General features: G+C 40.6%; 1 protein-coding gene across 2 annotated transcripts in view; it reads left to right on the top strand.

Annotated features, from left to right (window-relative positions):
• cltcl1 (clathrin, heavy chain-like 1) overlaps positions 1-18,901 on the top strand; it is a 68,709-nt gene that overhangs the window by 28,337 nt on the left and 21,471 nt on the right. For both annotated transcript variants that reach the window (XM_078554476.1, XM_078554475.1), the window contains exons 8-19: positions 842-1,042; positions 1,203-1,355; positions 1,667-1,789; positions 3,297-3,434; positions 4,740-4,904; positions 7,561-7,741; positions 8,979-9,142; positions 14,085-14,210; positions 15,309-15,451; positions 16,738-16,972; positions 17,495-17,617; positions 18,480-18,625. In XM_078554476.1, the coding sequence (XP_078410602.1) occupies positions 842-1,042; positions 1,203-1,355; positions 1,667-1,789; positions 3,297-3,434; positions 4,740-4,904; positions 7,561-7,741; positions 8,979-9,142; positions 14,085-14,210; positions 15,309-15,451; positions 16,738-16,972; positions 17,495-17,617; positions 18,480-18,625 (1,898 nt within the window). The remainder of the gene's footprint in view (positions 1-841; positions 1,043-1,202; positions 1,356-1,666; positions 1,790-3,296; positions 3,435-4,739; positions 4,905-7,560; positions 7,742-8,978; positions 9,143-14,084; positions 14,211-15,308; positions 15,452-16,737; positions 16,973-17,494; positions 17,618-18,479; positions 18,626-18,901) is intronic.

Below are 18,901 nucleotides of genomic sequence, written 5' to 3'. Positions count from 1 at the left end.
AGGCCACTTGCTTCAAACTGGAACATCCCCCTACCTGCTCTAGAATTCTTATACTTTTGTTATGCCCTTGCGTCCAGATTCAGTATTCCAATACTGCTTTTGTCAACAGCCAGCCTTTGTGCTATTGAAACTTCAGTTTGTCCACAAGTGCTTGTAGGTGTCACACTTTCCCATCACCCTTGTTCGTGCTGACCTAAATTGACCTCTGACTCTTTCCCACAGAGAATAAGGATATGAATTTTAAAATCTAATCCTTCATGGCCTTGCTTGCCCATTCTTTAACTCCACCTACTCCAGCCCTACGCTCCCACAAACTCTGTTCCTGACTCCAGTCTCTGAGTTCCTTCCCTCCCCCATTTTAAGAGCCTTCTTAAAACCCACCCTTGTTGACTAAGCTTTTTGGTCACCCCTCTTAATCTCTCTTCCATTTACTAAGGCGAGATCTATATAAATGCTAATGGTGTTGGTGGGTTTCCTCAATTCTAACCAGGGCTTATTTTACTTTGAGAAAGGTCAGCAAAATCTGTTTCACTGCTGGGCCCATGTGATGCAACAGCTTGGAACCAGTGGGCTATAGTCCATTAAATTTTTGTACATCTGTTATTTTCAATAGTACATTCCAGTGTGGTGATAAAATTGATGCATTCATCAAATAATTTTGAGCATGAGTCATAAACTCTGCAATAATTCAGTGTGTGTGTGGGAGGGTACACCCTAAAACCAATCCTCAAATGTGTGGTGGGTAAAATCAGTTTATACTAAATGTATGCAGTTTTGCACATTAAATTGGCACCTGTGGCATTAAATGCCTTTTGGAGTTAATACTGTCTTCAATTATTAGGGTATTCTGAGGACTCCAGACACTATTAGAAAATTCCAGACTGTCCCAGCCCAGCCAGGGCAAGCTTCACCTCTCCTCCAGTATTTTGGGATACTCCTTGATCAGGGACAGCTGAACAAGTATGAATCATTGGAACTCTGCCGACCTGTCTTGCAGCAAGGCCGCAAGCAGCTGCTGGAAAAATGGCTAAAGGAAGACAAGGTAACAAGTTTTCTCCACTAGGAGAATGTAGTCTGGCTTGTCAAGACCTAGAGTATTTTATGAATGCAATAAAAATGCAGTTTTAAGCACTTGTGGTGGAGTGCATCCACTTCAATATCTACAGATTTTACAATTCACTGTGTACTTTGAACTTTTGTAGCTGGAGTGTTCTGAGGAGCTGGGGGACTTGGTGAAGACAGCTGATCCCACACTAGCCTTGAGTGTCTATCTCAGAGCCAATGTGCCAAATAAAGTTATACAGTGCTTTGCGGAGACTGGGCAATTCCAGAAAATTGTTCTCTATGCAAAAAAGGTATTGTCTTCTATCCTAAATGAATTACCTGCTCCATTGGAAATGGTGCCTGTTAAGTGTATTATTCATAACCTATTAACACTGCTAGAAAATGCTTGAGCTTAAAGCAAATGTGCATTAAAAGAACTATTTGTAAATCTTCATGTACTTGAACTTGCATTATGCAAACCCTTGTATATTGGTTTTCAGAGTATCAGCAAAAAATAATGGCCACAAGATATAATTACTTGTCTCATGAGGTGCAGCAGTTGCTTGTTTCAGTGACTTCAGACTAGTACAAGTTATGATTTGGTGTGAATCTGTGTTGACAGGTTGGTTACACTCCTGACTGGGTCTTCCTGCTGAGAAATGTTATGCGGGTGAGCCCTGACCAAGGACTTCAATTTGCACAGATGCTTGTCCAGGACGAGGAACCTCTAGCTAATATCAATCAGGTCAGTCACAGCACTTGGCCTAAGCTTTGGTTTCCTTATGTGTGCCTTCTGATTTTTAGCTGGGGATGAGTGGTGCTGAGTCAAACTTGATCATTAGTCACTTGCTATTATTAGTACTGCTGTGGGTTGTTGGTTTCTGGGAATTAGTGTAGATTTTGTTAATGGAAGTTTGGATGAAATAATGTGGAAAATTGCATTTTTCATTTCTCTGCCTAATGTGGCCTATAGGATCAAACAATCCAAAACTCTGATCTTCATTTGATAAGCAGCAGCTTCACATTGTATTTGTGCAACTTTTTGACTTTCTGTAAATTTGATCAGTATAACTTCATGAAAGTTTCTTTTTGTGCAATTGTACTTTAAAGTATGCTTTAATGCAATTGTGCAAGCTGGTTTATGATCTCTCAGCATTTTGCACTTCTGTTAAAGTGCAAGCAGAAATGAAGAAATTGAGTAACCTTTTTCTGCAAATTGCATGAACTGGACTACCCTGTTGTACAATAGACTAATAAATGCTCATGATGGCAGGATTGTGGATTTTTTGGACTTTGTCCCTGAAATTCTTTACAAATATAATCTAGAACAGTAAAATAGGGTAAAACCTAAATAAATTTGAGTGACTTTTAGAATGTTTTACACTCTACAGTTTGAGTGATAGTATTTTACATGTCAACTTTGAAGGAATTGATCTTTTTCCTCCAGTTACCTTCATGTAAGTGATTTAAATTTTTATAATCGAGGTTTGGCTTAATACTTTCCGTATTTTGAATATCTGCGCACACTTGCCCTCCCCTGAAACTGTGGATCGTCCCGCAGACTTCTGGTGTCTCTGTCAAATGGCATTCTTCAAGTTGGTTCTGCTTCTCTTGGTTGTATCAGCATCACAGATTAACATCTGTATTCTGCCAACATTTATGGATGCAGTTAATAATAAACATCTGTTTTGTAACGTTTGATTTGAGGGATGAGTATTCTCTAAAGACACCAGAGATAACACCCATTCTTTTACATCCACCTGAGCAGGCAGATGGGACTTCAGTTTAACATCTCATCTCATCCAAAAGTGAGCACCTCCCACATTGCAGTGCTCCCTCAGTACTGCACGGGAGTGTCTGTCTTGATTTTTGTGCTGAAATCCAGGAGTGGGACCTGAACCTGGAACCATGTGTCAGTTGTGGTTTGGGAGGCAGCACTCCCACCCCCTGAATCAAAAGACTAACCAGTAATTGTTAGGCTATTTGATTGTGGAGGGTGTCACAGCAGAGCCCAATTTGTTGTTACCAGGCATTCCCCATGTTCCTTCAATTATAATCGGCTGGATAACTGTCAAGAGCAGGAATCTTGTCTTCCTGACAGAACAGCTTCCCTAGCTAGGATCAGCTGACTCTCTCAGCAGGCTAAAAATCCAATCTGACAATTTTGATTTTGATCTATATGGATGAACACTGATAACTAAACCTGAAGAACTGTGCAAGTTCCTGAAGTTAATGCTCTGTTTCCCTTCCAGATTGTGGATGTATTTATGGAGAATAACCTGATCCAGCAATGTACTTCTTTCCTATTGGATGCTTTGAAGAATAATAGACCTTCTGAGGGTCACTTACAAACTCGTCTACTTGAAATGAATCTGATTCATGCACCACAGGTGGGAAATGTACTTTATGAACTGGTTATACTTAGTGTTTTGGGTTGTTTCTTTAGTTTGAGAACAACAATCCTATACCCTTGAAAAAACTCAGCAGGTCTGGTAGCATCGGCGGAGAAGAAAAGAGTTGACGTTTCGAGTCCTCATGACCCTTCAGCAGTTCTGCTGAAGGGTCATGAGGACTCGCAACGTCAACTCTTTTCTTCTCCGCCGATGCTACCAGACCTGCTGAGTTCTTCCAGGTAATTATGTTCTTGTTTTGGATTTCCAGCATCCGCAGTAGTTTTTTGTTTTAATCCTATACCCTTCACTGTTCATTTCAATATTTCTGGTCAGATAAGTTCTCGAAGAACTGATTAAATGCCCTTTTTTTCAATGATACAATATTTATTAATGATGTCTTGCTTAAATATTATTGACTTTTTTTTCCAACTCTTTTCTCCTTGCAGTATCTTGAGGGCTAAATAATCTGACAAATGTAATCCAGTCTTCAAAGCTGTCCTTGTCTGGAGTAGTCTTTATCAGTGGCACTATTTGTGTTATATTGCAAATAAACATTGACTTTGCACAATGTTGCACATCTAAAGCATTGTGTGCTAGCGTTAAGGGATTTGGTGCAGTGTGGGCATGGCCTTGGGTTCTTGGGACAGTGTATTGGACCATGGAATGAACTAGGGCCTGTTTATGGAAAGCATTGAGGGCCACATGAGATTTAATGCAAATCTATTGTTTTGATTCCTCAAGTTCTCACTTCAGCTGATGCAGTAGATTAAGGCACTGCCACCTTTTGGTCAAGGTCAGTTTACCGGTCTTGGCATTAGGTTCTTTAGATCAATTTAAAATTGCAATGTTACAGCCTGGAGTTCTGACTCTCTGGTTTGAATATTGTTTAAAATTTCAGGTTACATACAACATTCCATGTGAACCAGAAAACATCTACTGAATGTTGTATAATCAATTTGGAACTGTCATCCCCACCTTTAATTACAGATGGAGGCTTAAATTTACTGAACGTCAATACATTTATAAAACATTCTACTTAATGTCCTTACTGGTTGAACATTAGCTTGCATGTTGGCTAATAATCAAAAGACAGAGGTACTTTAATATGTTACTGCTAATTCAGCATTTCTCTGGAGGGCTAAGAGATCTGCTTCTGTATCTTGTGCACAATATGCTGAGTCTCTAAAATATGACCTCCACACTGTTACATCTTAATCTAGTCAATTGTAGCAGCTGATTATTGCAGTTCATGGGGTTATGTGCATGACTAATGTGCTTACTAATAGGACTTTGTTTTCTCAGGTTGCTGATGCAATCCTTGGAAACCAGATGTTCACTCACTATGATCGAGCCCATATTGCCCAGCTGTGTGAAAAGGCTGGCTTGCTGCAGAGGGCTTTGGAGCACTATACAGACCTGTATGACATTAAGCGTGCTGTTGTTCACACCCATCTTTTGAACCCTGAGGTATGAATTTAAGTACACTGATTTAAATATTTGGGCAAGCAATAGAAGATTTCCAGTAAAATGCAGCTTTTGATATGGTTAAGTCTCATGACACTTTTTTTAAAGTAGCCGCGTAGTGGCAAGGATTTTGTCTTCAAGACAACCTGGCACTGTGTCTCCAATTCCTAATTCTGCATTCAGTTCCCTTATTCAGACAATTGCTGTCTCCTGTGGCTTCTGGATGTATGAGACCATTTGGAGACTAGAGAATAAAAATCTATCCATGTCCTAATGATTGGCTTTGTAAACCTTTTTAATAAAGCTAGTGTTGATTCAGACCCATTAACTTGGAAGCCATTGACCTGAAAAATGTATGTAGTTCCTAATGTACTATTCAGATATGTGAAATTTAAATATATGCAGTAAGCTACTGATTAAAACTACAATCCAGTAAATGTCAGCTTTTGCATGAGCAAATATGGAGTTGAGTCTGTTCATTTATGTTCCTGAAATTACACACTTAACAGATGTCACAAATAGTCTTAATGGAATGGAGACATAATTAAGTCTCTCTTGAAAGTAACCCTGACTGTAAAGGAAATAAGTCAATGACTGGCAGGATAGCTGTATGGAATTGGTGGCTTTGGTAAAGGCAGGTAACTTCAAACAAGTACATTTTTCAGGCTTGCATGAATGCAAAAAGTCAGCCAGGATGTTTATAAACCAAATTGGTAATTTTTCCTCTTTAGAATTGATGGTTTCATGAGTACTCGCTTCCTGTGGGATATTCATGCCCAGCTGCTGAACTGCAGAGGCTCATGCTCTACCCTGGATTGGTTGACGACCGGAAACAGTGGGAATAAATGGGTATTTTTCCAGGTGGCAGGCAGTGGTGACTAGTGGTGTACCGCAGGGATCAGTGCTTGGGCCCCAGCTATTCACGATATATATATAAATGACTTGGTTGAGGGAACTAAATGCAATATTTCCGAGTTTGCTGATGACACAAATTGGTGGGGTTGTGAGGAGGATGCAAGGAGGCTTCAGGGCAATTTAGACAAGTTGTTTGCCCACACATGGCAGATGCAATATAACGTGGATAAATGTAAAGTTATATGCTTCGGTGTGAAAAACGAAGGCAGAGTATTAAGTGGTGATATTTTGGGGAATGTGGATGTACAAAGGGATCTGGGTGAGCTTGTACACCAGTCAATTAAAGTAAATGGGAAGGTGCAGCAAGAAATTTTGAAGGCAAATGGTATGTAAGCCTTCATTACAAGAGGATTTGAGTTCAGAAGTAGGAATGTCTTATTGCAATTCTACAGGGCCATGGTGAGACCACACCTGGAGTATTGATTGCAGTTTTGCTCTCCCTACCTAAGAAAAGATATACTTGTCATAGGAATGTAGCAAAGGTTCACTAGGCTGATACCAGGGATGGCAGGACTGTTGTATGAGGACATTGGTTCGACTGGGCCTCTATTCGCTAGAGTTTATAAGAATGAGAGGGGATCTGATATAAAATTCTATGTTTCAAATGGGGTGAGACAGACTGGATGCAGGGAGGATGTTTCCCCTGGTTGAGGAGTCTAGAACCAGGGACCACAGTCTCGGGGTTCAGGGCAGGCCACTTAGGACAGCTGAGGAAACATTTCTTCACTCGGAGGGTGGTCAACCTGTGGAATTCTCTACCACAGGAGGCTGTGGAGGCTGGGTCACTGAGTATGATCAAGAAATTGATAAATTCTTGGATATTGGGGGCATCAAGGGGTATGGGGTTGAGATAGAGGATCAGCCATGATCATATTGATCATGGCCTACTCCTCCTAGTCTCTATGTTTCTATAAGGTAGGAAAGCCACATCTGTAATTTGCATTCCTAGTAGCATGTGATGAAACCTGGAAAAGGAACTGCTCGAGCATTGTCTTCCAAATTTTACCGAGGCCCAAGTCATTTACCAACTGCGAATGTTAACACTGCGTTAATCTCTTGATAATTTGAAGTAGTTTGAGAATGGTTAATGCCATTGAAGAGCAGCTCATTGTGCTGGAGGAGTCTGATTGCTCATAGCTGAGTTGGGGTAGCAATGAAAGTTCAATTGTCTGGATCAACCAGCTTTGATCCCCAGTGACCCTGGCTGAAAAGCAGTTCTGGCTTGGTAATATTTCTCCCACACCCAAAACATAGCACTTACAGGAAATATAATAAACCTGTTGGAATTTAACTATCCCATCTATCCCCTAGAATTAATCTGCTTTCAAGATTGAGAACCAATAAGTGAATGAAACAAATGTTAGGTGTTGCTCTTGCTGAAGAAACTCGCCAGCATGGATTGTGATATTTAAGAGGCTATGTGGCTGGAGAAGTGGGTGTTAAATTCCACATCTGTATCCTATGACGCTTTGCACAGGATGTTTTCCTGGTCTCCTGGCAGACCTTTTATCACCACAAAGTACACTAATTTTGTCTCTACTTGATTTCATTCCACTGTGGGATTTGGCTGTAAAGATCCTGGCATTTTTGTCTTCATTTCAAAATTTTTGTGAAGCGGTTCAGATACAAATGCAATCCCTCTTCCAGCTAGTTCTAACCTAAACATTTATGATTGCACTTGATTCATCCATAAGTGAGGCACTTGCAGAAAAAGAGGGTTTAATTGTTTCATCTCCCCTCCTAGTGGCTCGTGAACTTTTTCGGTGCACTCTCTGTAGAAGATTCCCTTGAGTGCTTGCGTGCCATGTTGTCGGCTAACATCCGGCAGAATCTTCAGCTTTGTGTGCAGGTAGCATCCAAGTACCATGAGCAACTTGGCACACAGTCATTGGTGGAACTTTTTGAATCCTTTAAGAGCTATGAAGGTAAGTTGTTTCACAGCACAGAAGTGACTTGTAACACCTTTGTATAATGCCTGATCCTTGTACAGTACAATACTCCTTAATAAATGACTTTTGCTAAACTTCCAGTTTCCTTATTTTACAGGATTGATCTTGACTGTACTGCAAAGGTCTTGAACAAAAATCACCAAATCTAGTGCAAATTGATGTAAATAACAAATTGCTGTTTTTGTTCAATTGGAAAGATTTAACTGCAGTTTCCATTTTTCTAATTGTGTGTATACTCTGCAACTTGATCTTAAATCACTAATCTACAGTCCTGTCAATTTTTTAAACCCCTCCGTGCACTTAGCTTTCTAGATCTGCAGTACTCCAATTCAGTGATTTGTTTTGGTACTAACCTTTTGCTTGGTGGACCCTAAACTTGCTCCTATTATTGTCACTACTTTCAAGGTGCTCACTCAAACACTTGGCTCATCTATCTGAACTTTCATTACTTGTCCCCTTCCCAAGTAATGTTGCAGCGGACTTTATCAGAGGGATTTTAGATTGGCTTAGTTCCATTGGCTCAGCCATCCAGGCAATGAGCTTTTCCAACCTTTCACAAATTTGCTACAAACTTTTTCTGCTACACTGGAGCTACAATTTATCTCCATTTACCTGTCACAGCTTAAAATATCCAATGAGTTTAAAATTGCTTAAAATGGCAGCAACTGAGCAGTATTCAAGAACCAAATGAAGATTTTTTTTAACATTTTGCTAAAGTGGATAAGTGTGGAGAGGTTTTTCTTGAGGAAAACAGCGATGTAAGGAACACATTCAATTTTCCCATGAGAAGTAAACAGATTCAATTCTTCAGAGCTACCTGTAGAAGAGGGTAGGTTCCCTCTTTTTTAGGGGAGCAGATCTGCTTCTGACTCTTAATACCACTTTCACACTAGAGGTTAAAATCAATTGGACAAGTAGAAATGCATTCTTTCTTCCTTTTGACATGACCTGACTTAGTGAAAGATGTTCCCAAAAACTCTTATTACAAATACAAATAGTTTAATCTGGTGCAGCTGACTGCCTTGCTCTTAAATTGCTAATAAGACATGATATCAAGCAGGCTAATGGACTGGTTTTTGACGTTGACTTGTATTCTGTGGAGTATAATGCTACGATTCCAAATGAACATTACCACACCATTCTACTCCAGTTCTAAATGTTTGCCTAAAGCTAATTTGAGTTTTTACCTGTGCCTCATGTTCTCTTCAATTAGGTTTATTTTATTTCCTTGGATCCATTGTGAATTTCAGTCAAGAGCCAGATGTTCACTTCAAGTATATTCAGGCAGCATGCAAGACTGGGCAAATTAAAGAAGTTGAGCGTATATGTCGTGAGAGCAACTGCTATGATTCGGAACGTGTGAAGAACTTCCTGAAGGTATTTAAGATTGTACTTGTGCCTCCCTTTGCCCCCTCCTTTTTTTCCATTTTTGTGTCTTAACAGCAGATTGCCCATTTTGTTGGATTCTTGCCTCTGAGAAATGATTGGCTTGCAATCTAATTGAAGGAGCGCTGTTGCCGGAGGCACTATCCTTTTGCAAGGCCCTGCCTAAGTTGTTCTAGTGAAGGTCACCTTACTCCAATTTGAGGTTCCTCCTCCCAAATATGAGCAAACTTGTTTGAAATGGTATTTTGGCTCACTAAAGTTAGTGAGCACATCACACCTGCCCATTGTACCCATAAAACAAACTTTAAAATTAGCTGCTGCATATCCTACATTAGAACAGAAAAAGAATCAGGAATGTAGACCATAAGCACCTCAACCCTGCTCTGCCATTAACCATTTTCCTACCTAATCCTCATACCTCGTTTCCTCAGATTCAAAAAAAATTTGTTTATTCACTTAAAGGGTGTGGGCATCACTGGCTAGCCCAGCATTTATTGCCCATCCCTAATTGTCCTTGAAGGTGATGGTGAACTGCTGCAGTCCATGTGGTGTAGGTACACTCACAATGCTGTCTGGGGGGGTGGGAGGGGAAGTTCCAGTGACAGTGAAGCAATGGTGATATATTTCCAAGTTAGGGTGGTGAGTGGCTTGGAGGGGAACTTCCAGATGGTGGTGATCCCATTTGTACTGCCCTTGTACTTCTAGATAGTAGTGGTCACAGGTTTGGAAGGTTCTGCCTAAGGAGTCTTGGTGAGTTGCTGCAGTGCACCTTGTAGATGGCATACGCTGCTGCTATGTTGGTGGTAGAGGGGGTGAATGCTTGTGGATGGGATGCCAATCAAGCAGGTTGCTTTGTCCTGGGTGGTGGTGTCGTCAAGCTGCACTCATGCAGGTAAGTGGAGAGTATCCCTTTACACTCTTGACTTATGCCTTGTAAATGGTGGACAGGCTTTGGGGAGTCAGGAGATGAGCTAGTTGCTGCAGGATTCCTAGTCTGTGACCTGCTCTTATAGTAACAGTATTTATGACTAGTCCAGTTTAGTTTCTGGTCAGTGATAACCCTCAGGATGTTAGTGGGGAGTCCAGTGGTAATGCCATTGAATGTCAAGGGTGATAGTTAGATTCTCTCTCGTTGGAGATGGTCATTCAGGTAATGTTACTTGTCACTTATAAGCCCAAGCCTGGATATTGTCCAGGTCTTGCTGCCTTTGGACTTGGACTGCTTCGGTATCTGAAGAGTTGAATGGTGCTGAACATGCAGTCATCAGCGAGCATTTCTGACCTTATGATGGAAGGTCATTGAAGCAGCTGAAGATGGTTGGGAATAGAAAACTACCCTGCAGTGGTGTCCTGGCACTGAGATGATTGACCTTGATCTTTATGCTAGGTATGACTCCAACCAGCAGAGTTTTCCTCCCACTGATTACCATTGAATCCAGTTATGCTAGGGCTCCTTGAAGCTGCCTTGATGTCAAGGGCAGTCACACTAACCTCACCTTGTCCAGGTTTGAGCCAAGGATGTAATGAGGTCAGGAGCTGAGTGGCCCTGGTGAAACCCAAACTGAGTGTCAGTGAGCAGGTTATTGCTAAGCAAGTGCCGCTTGATCGCACTGATCAAGGGTAGATTGATGGGGTATTTGACTGGGTTGATTTTTGTCCTGCTTTTTCTGTACAGGGCATACCTGGGAAATTTTCCACATTGTCAGGTAGATGCCAGCATTGTGGCTGTACTGGAACAACTTGGCTGGGGCACAACAAGCTGTGGAGCACAAGTCTTCAGTACTATTGCCACAATGTCAGGGCCCAAAGCCTTTGCAGTATCCAGTGCCTTCAGCTGTTTCTTGCTATCAAGGAGTGAATTGAATTGGCTGTTGTGGGCAGATTGAGGATGATGATTAGTATGGTTTTCCCTCCTTGGTTCTCTCTGAAGGAGGCCAGGATGAAATTATCCACTTGACACTTCTGGCTGAAGATTACAAAAGATGAGGCTGAAGCATTTGCAACACTGCTGTGCTGGGCTTCCCCCATCATTGAGGATGGGGATGTTTGTGGAGCTGTGTCCTCCAGTAAGTTTTTATGCCCACCACCTTTCACAACTAAATATAGCAGGATTGTATTGTGAAATCACTTAGCTTGTTCTATTGCTTACTGTTTGGTACAGAATTAGACCTGTTGTAGCTTCACCAAGTTGACACCTCATTTTTAGGTATGCCTGGTGCTGCTCTGAGAATGCCCTAAAACTCCTTTTTGAACCAGGGTTGACCCCCTGACCTGGTAATGGTAGAGTGGGCCATAAGGTTACAGATAGTGGTTGAGTACAATTCTGCTACTGATGTCCACAGCTTATCATGGTTGCCCAGTCTTGGGTTGCTAGATCTTTGAAATCTATCCCATTTAGCACTGTGCCACAACAGAAGATGGGGCTTCACCCCCACAAGGACTGTGATGTCCTACTGATTACTGTCCTTTGACAGATGCATCTATGGTGGGCATATTTAGGATGATGTCAAGTATGGTTTTCACTCTTTGGTTCCCTCACCACTTGCCACAGACTCAGCTATGTCCTTTAGGGCTTGGTCTGTATTGGTGCAACCAAGCCACTCTTGGTAATGGGCATTGAAGTTCTGCACCATTACCACCCTCAGTGCATCCTCCAAGTGGTGTTCAACATGGAGTACTGATTAATCAGCTGAGGGGGGCAGTACATAGCAAGGAAACTGCCTGCTGATTACCATGTTTGACCTGATGCCGTGAGACTCCAGACTCTCAGGACAAGCCCACACAACTGTATACCACCACCTCGCCTAGGTCTGTTCTATGGGACAGGATGTAACCAGAGATGGTGATATTGGTATCTGGAATATTGTAAGGCATGATTCTAAGTACCTGTAAGACTGTCAGGCTGTTGCTTAACTCAGCCCCAAAGTCACTGGTCTGCCTGGTTTTATTCCTCTTTTGTTTTTTGTTTAGCAGCTGAGTGGCTTGCTAGGGCATTTGAGTCAACTATGTAGGCCAGGTAAGGATAGTAGGCTTCCTTCCCTAAAGGACATTAGTGAACCAGATGGGTTTTTCTACCAACTAACAATGGTTTCATGGTCATCAGACTTTCAATTCCAGATTTTTATGGAATGTAAATTCCACCATCTGCCATGGTGGGATTTGAACTTGGGTCCCCAGAGCTTTGCCTTGGGACTCTGGATTACTAGTGACAATACCACAATGCCACCACCTTTTGAAAAAATGGAATTGTTTTTCCTTCTCCACATGTTACCAGACCAGCACTTGCTGCGTTTATTTCTATATGTTGTCATACATGGCTGCTAAATGGCTATATCTTTTCCCTGGTGTCCCAACTATTGGATAATGTCTTTTGAAGAATCACTTATTGAGCAAAATGAGTTACTTGTAAAATGCAGTTAATGAAACTTGATCACCAGTAGATGGCTGAGTTATTAGATGTGCAAACCTCTTCAATAGTGAGCTGAATCTTCATGGCTTGCTGATCAATATCAAGTTTTTCTGCAGACAGTGCTTTTAAATACTTCACTGTTCATCTGCACCTTGCTGAATTAGTGTTTGAATTTTGAATTAATACTGTTTACTCTGTAAATCAGGCCTTGCCACAGGACTTTGCCCCACAAATTAAGATGGACAGATAATCCTCCACCTGGGTTTCTTTAATGCTTCAGTGATGCATTGAACAAGCTGTTGAAGTAAATTCCCTTAAGGGAAGGAGGGAGAACCTTCACTTGGTATTTTAAGCCATATGGTTTTTTCAGAGGTGGATGTTTCGATTCATCCTATCATTTGTGATTGAGATTTTCTTTAACAATGCAGGTCTTAATTTGATCTGGCATTTCAGTAGCATGAGGTTATTTTCATTTTTCAAAGTGATGTGTTAGTAATGTTCAACAGATTTAAACATGACCAGTTATATTGAAGCAAATTGAATTTGCCATACTATTAGATCACCCAGTCCTCAGATTCAGAAATGTCATTGTCGAATTGCCGCTAAAGAATTTTAAATTGGGTCTTGCCTTGTATCTGTAGTTTGGCAACTGACTTGAATTAAATACTGCTACCAACTTTCTGTTTCAATATTTAAATTTTGCAATGATCTGATTGGCATTATGCATCAAAGCTATCTAGAATTAAAACTAAAATTAGTGGTGTCAGTGACTTTTTTATGGGAGGGGTTGGGGGGGCACAGCATCTTCTGTATACTCCAGGTTAATGACCACTTTTCCATTCAATTGCCTTCCATTGTACCTATTCAGTAATGATTGGGTTTGAGTTATTTACGTTTGTCTGCTCATGACAGTCACTGCCTTGTTGCTCCGGAATCCTACCTTTCTTTTATAGTGATTTTTGAGAGGGAGATGGACATCAAGAAATTTGACTAAGTTCTGAATTTTCTTTTGAAAGAGAATTAGTTTCATTTTAGATTGAGGGAGGAAAAAGAAGCAACAAATCTTTAACTAGACTGGCAAAGTTCACTGAACTATTTAATTTGTCATACAAACAAATTTGTTTGTATCTGCTTCCCCTATTTATTACATAACATCTAGAACCTCTTTCCAAATCTCAAATTTTCAGTCATGATCACACCTCAATGTTTGTAACTTTGAATAAGTAGTTGTACTCCAAACTTTGAAGTTTAAATGTTCTAGCAATACTTGTAAAGTTATTTCAAACCTCTGTATTATAGTGCTCCTGTAAGCACTGTTTGTGAATGCCCAATTTCAGTTTCAAGAACTGAGACCTGTTTATCCATAGTTTGGAATTAATTGGAAGAGTTAATGATGCTTAAGTGCTGGCAGACTATGTAGCTGTTCACTTCTCAGTTGAACAGAAGTTGAGCTATTGCAGCCTGATTTAAGTTATTTACTGACAGCTTCTGGTGCCATGCAGTAATTCTGTTCTTTGTTTTCAGGAAGCTAAGCTGACAGACCAGCTCCCACTGATCATTGTGTGTGACCGTTTTGACTTTGTTCATGACCTAGTTCTGTACCTGTACCGCAACAACCTGCAGAAATATATCGAAATCTATGTCCAGAAGGTGAGTGAGATAATTTAAACCATCAAAGTTTGTTTCGAACTAGTCACCTTGGGATTGCCACTGCTGTTTTGGGAATCAGAACTTGTTAAATGTCAGTTCCGCACAATGAAGTAGGCTATTTGGCCCTTTGAGCCTGTTTGGCCATTCAGTAAGGTCATAAGTGATTTTTCTTAACTCTGCCTGCTCTCTCGCTGTTCCCTGTATCCTTGAAGTTCCCGATCTATCTAGCAGCCTTGAATGTACTCAGTTGCTGAGCATCCAGAGTCCTCCGGGATAGCCAATTGTAGGTTCGTGACCCTTGAGTGAAGAAATTTCTCAATCCTAAATTCAGATACTTGCCCTAGAACCTCTGGCCAGGGAAAACCTCTTCCCAGCATCTATCCTGTCAAACCCTTTAATTTTTTTGTTTTAGTGAAATTGCCTGAATTAATCAATCTTAGGACATCGCCTCATTCCAGGGATTAATCTGATGAACCTTTTTTAACAGCAGTCCCTCTAAGGCAAATATATCCTTTCCTGGGGAAGGAGACCAAAACTTTGCACACTACTCCAAATGTGATCTCACCAGGCCCCTGTATCATTGCACTAAGACTTGTTTACACTTCGAACTCCTTTCTCTTTTGTAATAAAGGCTCATGTACCATCTGCCTTCTTACTTGCTTACTCTACCTCTTTGATTCTAAATGTATTAAAGGGGAATCTGATAAATCTTTGAAAGTCATTGAAGGGGAGAAGAACAGCAAACAGCTGGCACAGGCACAATGGGCAGAATGGCCTCCTTTGTACTGATTCTGACATTTTGCATAGCTTGAATTCTGAAATCTTGCAGAAGCAGGGTGATGTACATTTTAAAAAAAAAACACTAGCATTGGGGTGGCATTTCAGTACATTGACCTTTTTTAAGCTTTATAAACCTACAAACTCTGCAACCACAAAACATTAAGACTTTGACTAACTGTTTTGGGGCAACAAAAGCAACAGGCTAGAAAGCTAGAGTGAATTCGTGAGTAGACAGCTAAGTTAACCCACTTCAGCTTTTTCTGTGCTGATCAAGAAAACAAAAATCTGTTGCCAATTCTGGTATCTCATTGTGCGCAGGTGAATCCCAGCAGGCTTCCAGTAGTGGTGGGTGGACTGCTGGATGTGGATTGCTCTGAAGAAGTTATTAAAAATCTTATCACTGTAGTCCGTGGACAGTTTTCAACTGATGAGCTTGTGGGTGAAGTGGAGAAAAGGAACAGGTCAGTAACTGAAGTAGCTGATTTTCCTTTTTCTGTGCTTGTCTTCATTTTTGTGTTTTGAGGTAAGTGAATGCTGGCCTACAATGGCATTGCTACTTTTGTCACTTGTAGTACCAGGTTGTTCATTTTTTTGCTTTTTCCCCACTTCCCTTGAAAAACACACAATTGAAGGAAACCTGTTTGTGATAAACTGAAGTTCAGATAAATAGCTCAGTATGCAGGAGACTGGCTTGCTAGGAGAGACCTAACTCTCTCACTTCAGAACTTGTACCTGTTCACATCCTTCACGGTTGTACCGCGCGTGAGGATTTTTGTTTGCTATATGGAGGAATCGGCAGTTGTAGGTAAGCCATGTACCTAATAGGGTTTGGTTAGCATCGCAACAGATTGGCAAGAAGAATATGAAGATTAAGGAGAACTGAAGAAAATACTGGGAATAACACAGCAGATCTACTATTGTGCAAGCTAGAGCTTGTATTTCTGTCGAATGTAAACACACATTGTACTTTAAATTTCCAGACTTCCTGCAACCTTTGGTGACTAAACACACAAACTAGCACTGTTAGCTAGGTGATTAAACAATGATCAGAGCTTCCTGCTCTCAATATTGCCAAGGGGCTTTATTTACATCGACCCGTGAGGGCAGATGGAGCCCCTTTTTTTTTTTTAAAAAGCACCGGTGATGGTGGATTGCTGCACTAGGAGCGTCCCCTAGATTTTGTTTTGATTTCTTGTAAAGCTTGAACCCATAACCTTCTGACTGAGGCAACGTGCTGCCTCTGAGCTACAGCTGACACTTGTGCTTTTTCCCCTGGCCGCCTTTTTCCACGTGTAAACTTTTAAATCCGTAATCTACAAATCCTCAACTAGGAGGTACAAATGACCTAGAATATCGCTCCTACTTGGTTACCCTTTTCAAGAAGCCATGTAGCTTTTCTGACTTGGCCAAGAGTTGCATTCTAAGAACTGGGGTATAATACATATTACATGGAATATCCATATAAGGCTTAGCTAAAAATTAAATACTTATCTTCCACCCCAAGTCCAACTTCTTTTTTTTCAAACTTGAACCTTTCTCCATCCAAGTCAATCCATGTTCATTTAGCAAGAATCACTGACCACCTTCCAGGCTGTTCACTCAATAGCTTTACAACTTCGGTGTTGATCCAGTTGAGATCTGTGTACCCAGTGTACTAAATCATACGTTTACTCACTGGACAAGAACAACTCTAGACCAAGCTGCTTTTTTGATCAGATTTCGCTAATGTATTGTGTTTTAATTACAGGTTAAAATTGCTGCTTCCATGGCTGGAAGCTAGAATTCACGAAGGTTGTGAAGAACCTGCTACTCACAATGCTTTGGCTAAGATATATATTGATAGCAATAACAATCCTGAGCGTTTCCTGCGTGAAAACCCTTTCTATGATAGTTCTGTGGTTGGCAAGTACTGTGAAAAGAGGGATCCACATTTGGCTTGTGTTGCTTATGAAAGGGGCCAGTGTGATCTGGATCTCATTAAGGTTAGTGTCTTCTTACTAATCGATCTACAGCACAAGATTTTTTTTTTTGAGTTGAAATGGATACTGCCTTGATAAAAGCTGGCCTATTCATGCTACCCAAAACCAATTGATCTCGTTGTACCAGAGCATGCTGTTGATGTGCAAGGGAAGCATTGAATTTAACTGGTGATCTAAATGGCAAGTGTAGGCAACTTCTATGAAATGTAACTGAATGATAACCGGACATTCATTTGGGGCACTTGTGGCATAAAATGCACTTGTTTTACTACTTTCAGAATGGTCCTTTCAGTTGATACTAACGTGACTGACTACTACAATAAAGCAGTGATGTTCCCAGTCCCTGTCTTTTACCTAAAGGAACAATTTGGCAAGGTGGCAGTTGTAGTTCTGCAATCCAAAATCTAATAAATAGCTACAAGTCACATTTTGTAGCAGGCAAATGCTATGAATTATAAGGAGTAATAAATCAGATCAAGCTAATTTTATTCTTGATGTATAATTAAACTATCCAATCTGCTTTAGGTTTGCAATGAAAACTCTCTGTTCAAGAGTGAGGCTCGCTATCTTGTACGTAGAAAAGATCCAGAGCTTTGGGCCAATGTCCTTGAAGAAAATAATCCCTTTAGACGACAGCTGATTGACCAGGTACGCTTTTACATTCTAATTTACTACCTTTGTCTTAAGCTTCCGAGTTGTTCGTGCCTAGCGAATAAATACATGATTTAGTGCACTGGGTGTGCTGATCTCAACTGGATCAACACTGAAGTTGTAAAGCTATTGAGTGAACAGCCAGGACCTCTGACCCATGGAAGGTGGCCAGTGATTCTTGCTAAATGAACATGAGTGGACTTGGATGGAGACAGGGTCAAGGTTGAAAATAGAAGATGGACTTGGGGTGGAAGATAAGTATTTAAATTTTAGCTAAGCCTTAAATGGATATTCCATGGTGTGAGTGTGTAATTTTTTCTGTATCGTACTCTGCATGGATGCAGTAATAGCTCTATCTAATGGAACCAGTTGGATGAGGTACCAGCTTTCGGCTAAATTAAATTTCTCATGCCAATCTCCAGAAGAAAAGACATGAATGCCAAGTAACTTATTAAAACTGGTCGCCGATCTCCAAGCATAGTGACATGTGGAAGGATCAACGGTCTTCAAATGTTCTGATCTATTTTGCTCTCATGGAACTTCAAAGACTTTCAAGTTGGGCATTCAACAGAGCTACAATGAAAACTTTTAACTTCAAATTTCTATTTACTTTCAATTTGTGATGAGCTAGAGTAAAGATGCTTGGGAGCAACTGTTCCTCTAACTTCAGTTTGGTAGCATGGTTGGTTGGTTGATTCATTCATCCTTTTTTCTCCCCAGCTCCTTACCTTGTTACTGAATGCCACCTTTTGGCCAACTAAGATACTGAGTTTAGTTGTTTTTTTTGGTTAGAATAACTTGTTTTAAATTCAACAAGACTCTTGAACTGCTTTCTAAAGTGCAAATCATTACTTTTCAGGTTGTTCAAACAGCCCTATCTGAAACCCAGGATCCAGAGGAAGTCTCTGTTACTGTGAAGGCCTTTATGACTGCAGATCTTCCCAATGAGTTGATTGAACTGCTTGAGAAGATAGTCTTGGATAACAATGTCTTTAGTGAACACAGGTAGAAAATAAATTGACCTAAATTAATTCCATGCAATATAAATCTGGCTTCTAGGAACATTTTACAAACATTAGCTAAATTCACATGTTTTGATGAACATGAACTATTTGTATGGTTTCATCTCTTGTCAGTGGGTGGGAGTTTAGCTTCCAAAGAGTAGCAGCCTGCTCTTCAAATTCAGCTTTGAAATATTATGATCCTACTTCATCTGAAAGATGATGGAGATAGAATGGATTATGTAGCTCAACTTTATAGACTGTTGCTGTCAGCTATAAG

Source organism: Cetorhinus maximus, chromosome 12 (genome assembly GCF_964194155.1).
Source record: "Cetorhinus maximus chromosome 12, sCetMax3.hap1.1, whole genome shotgun sequence".
Classification (NCBI taxonomy): domain Eukaryota; kingdom Metazoa; phylum Chordata; class Chondrichthyes; order Lamniformes; family Cetorhinidae; genus Cetorhinus; species Cetorhinus maximus.
Note: the sequence above shows the minus strand (reverse complement) of the source record. Positions and strands in the feature narration are given on the sequence as shown.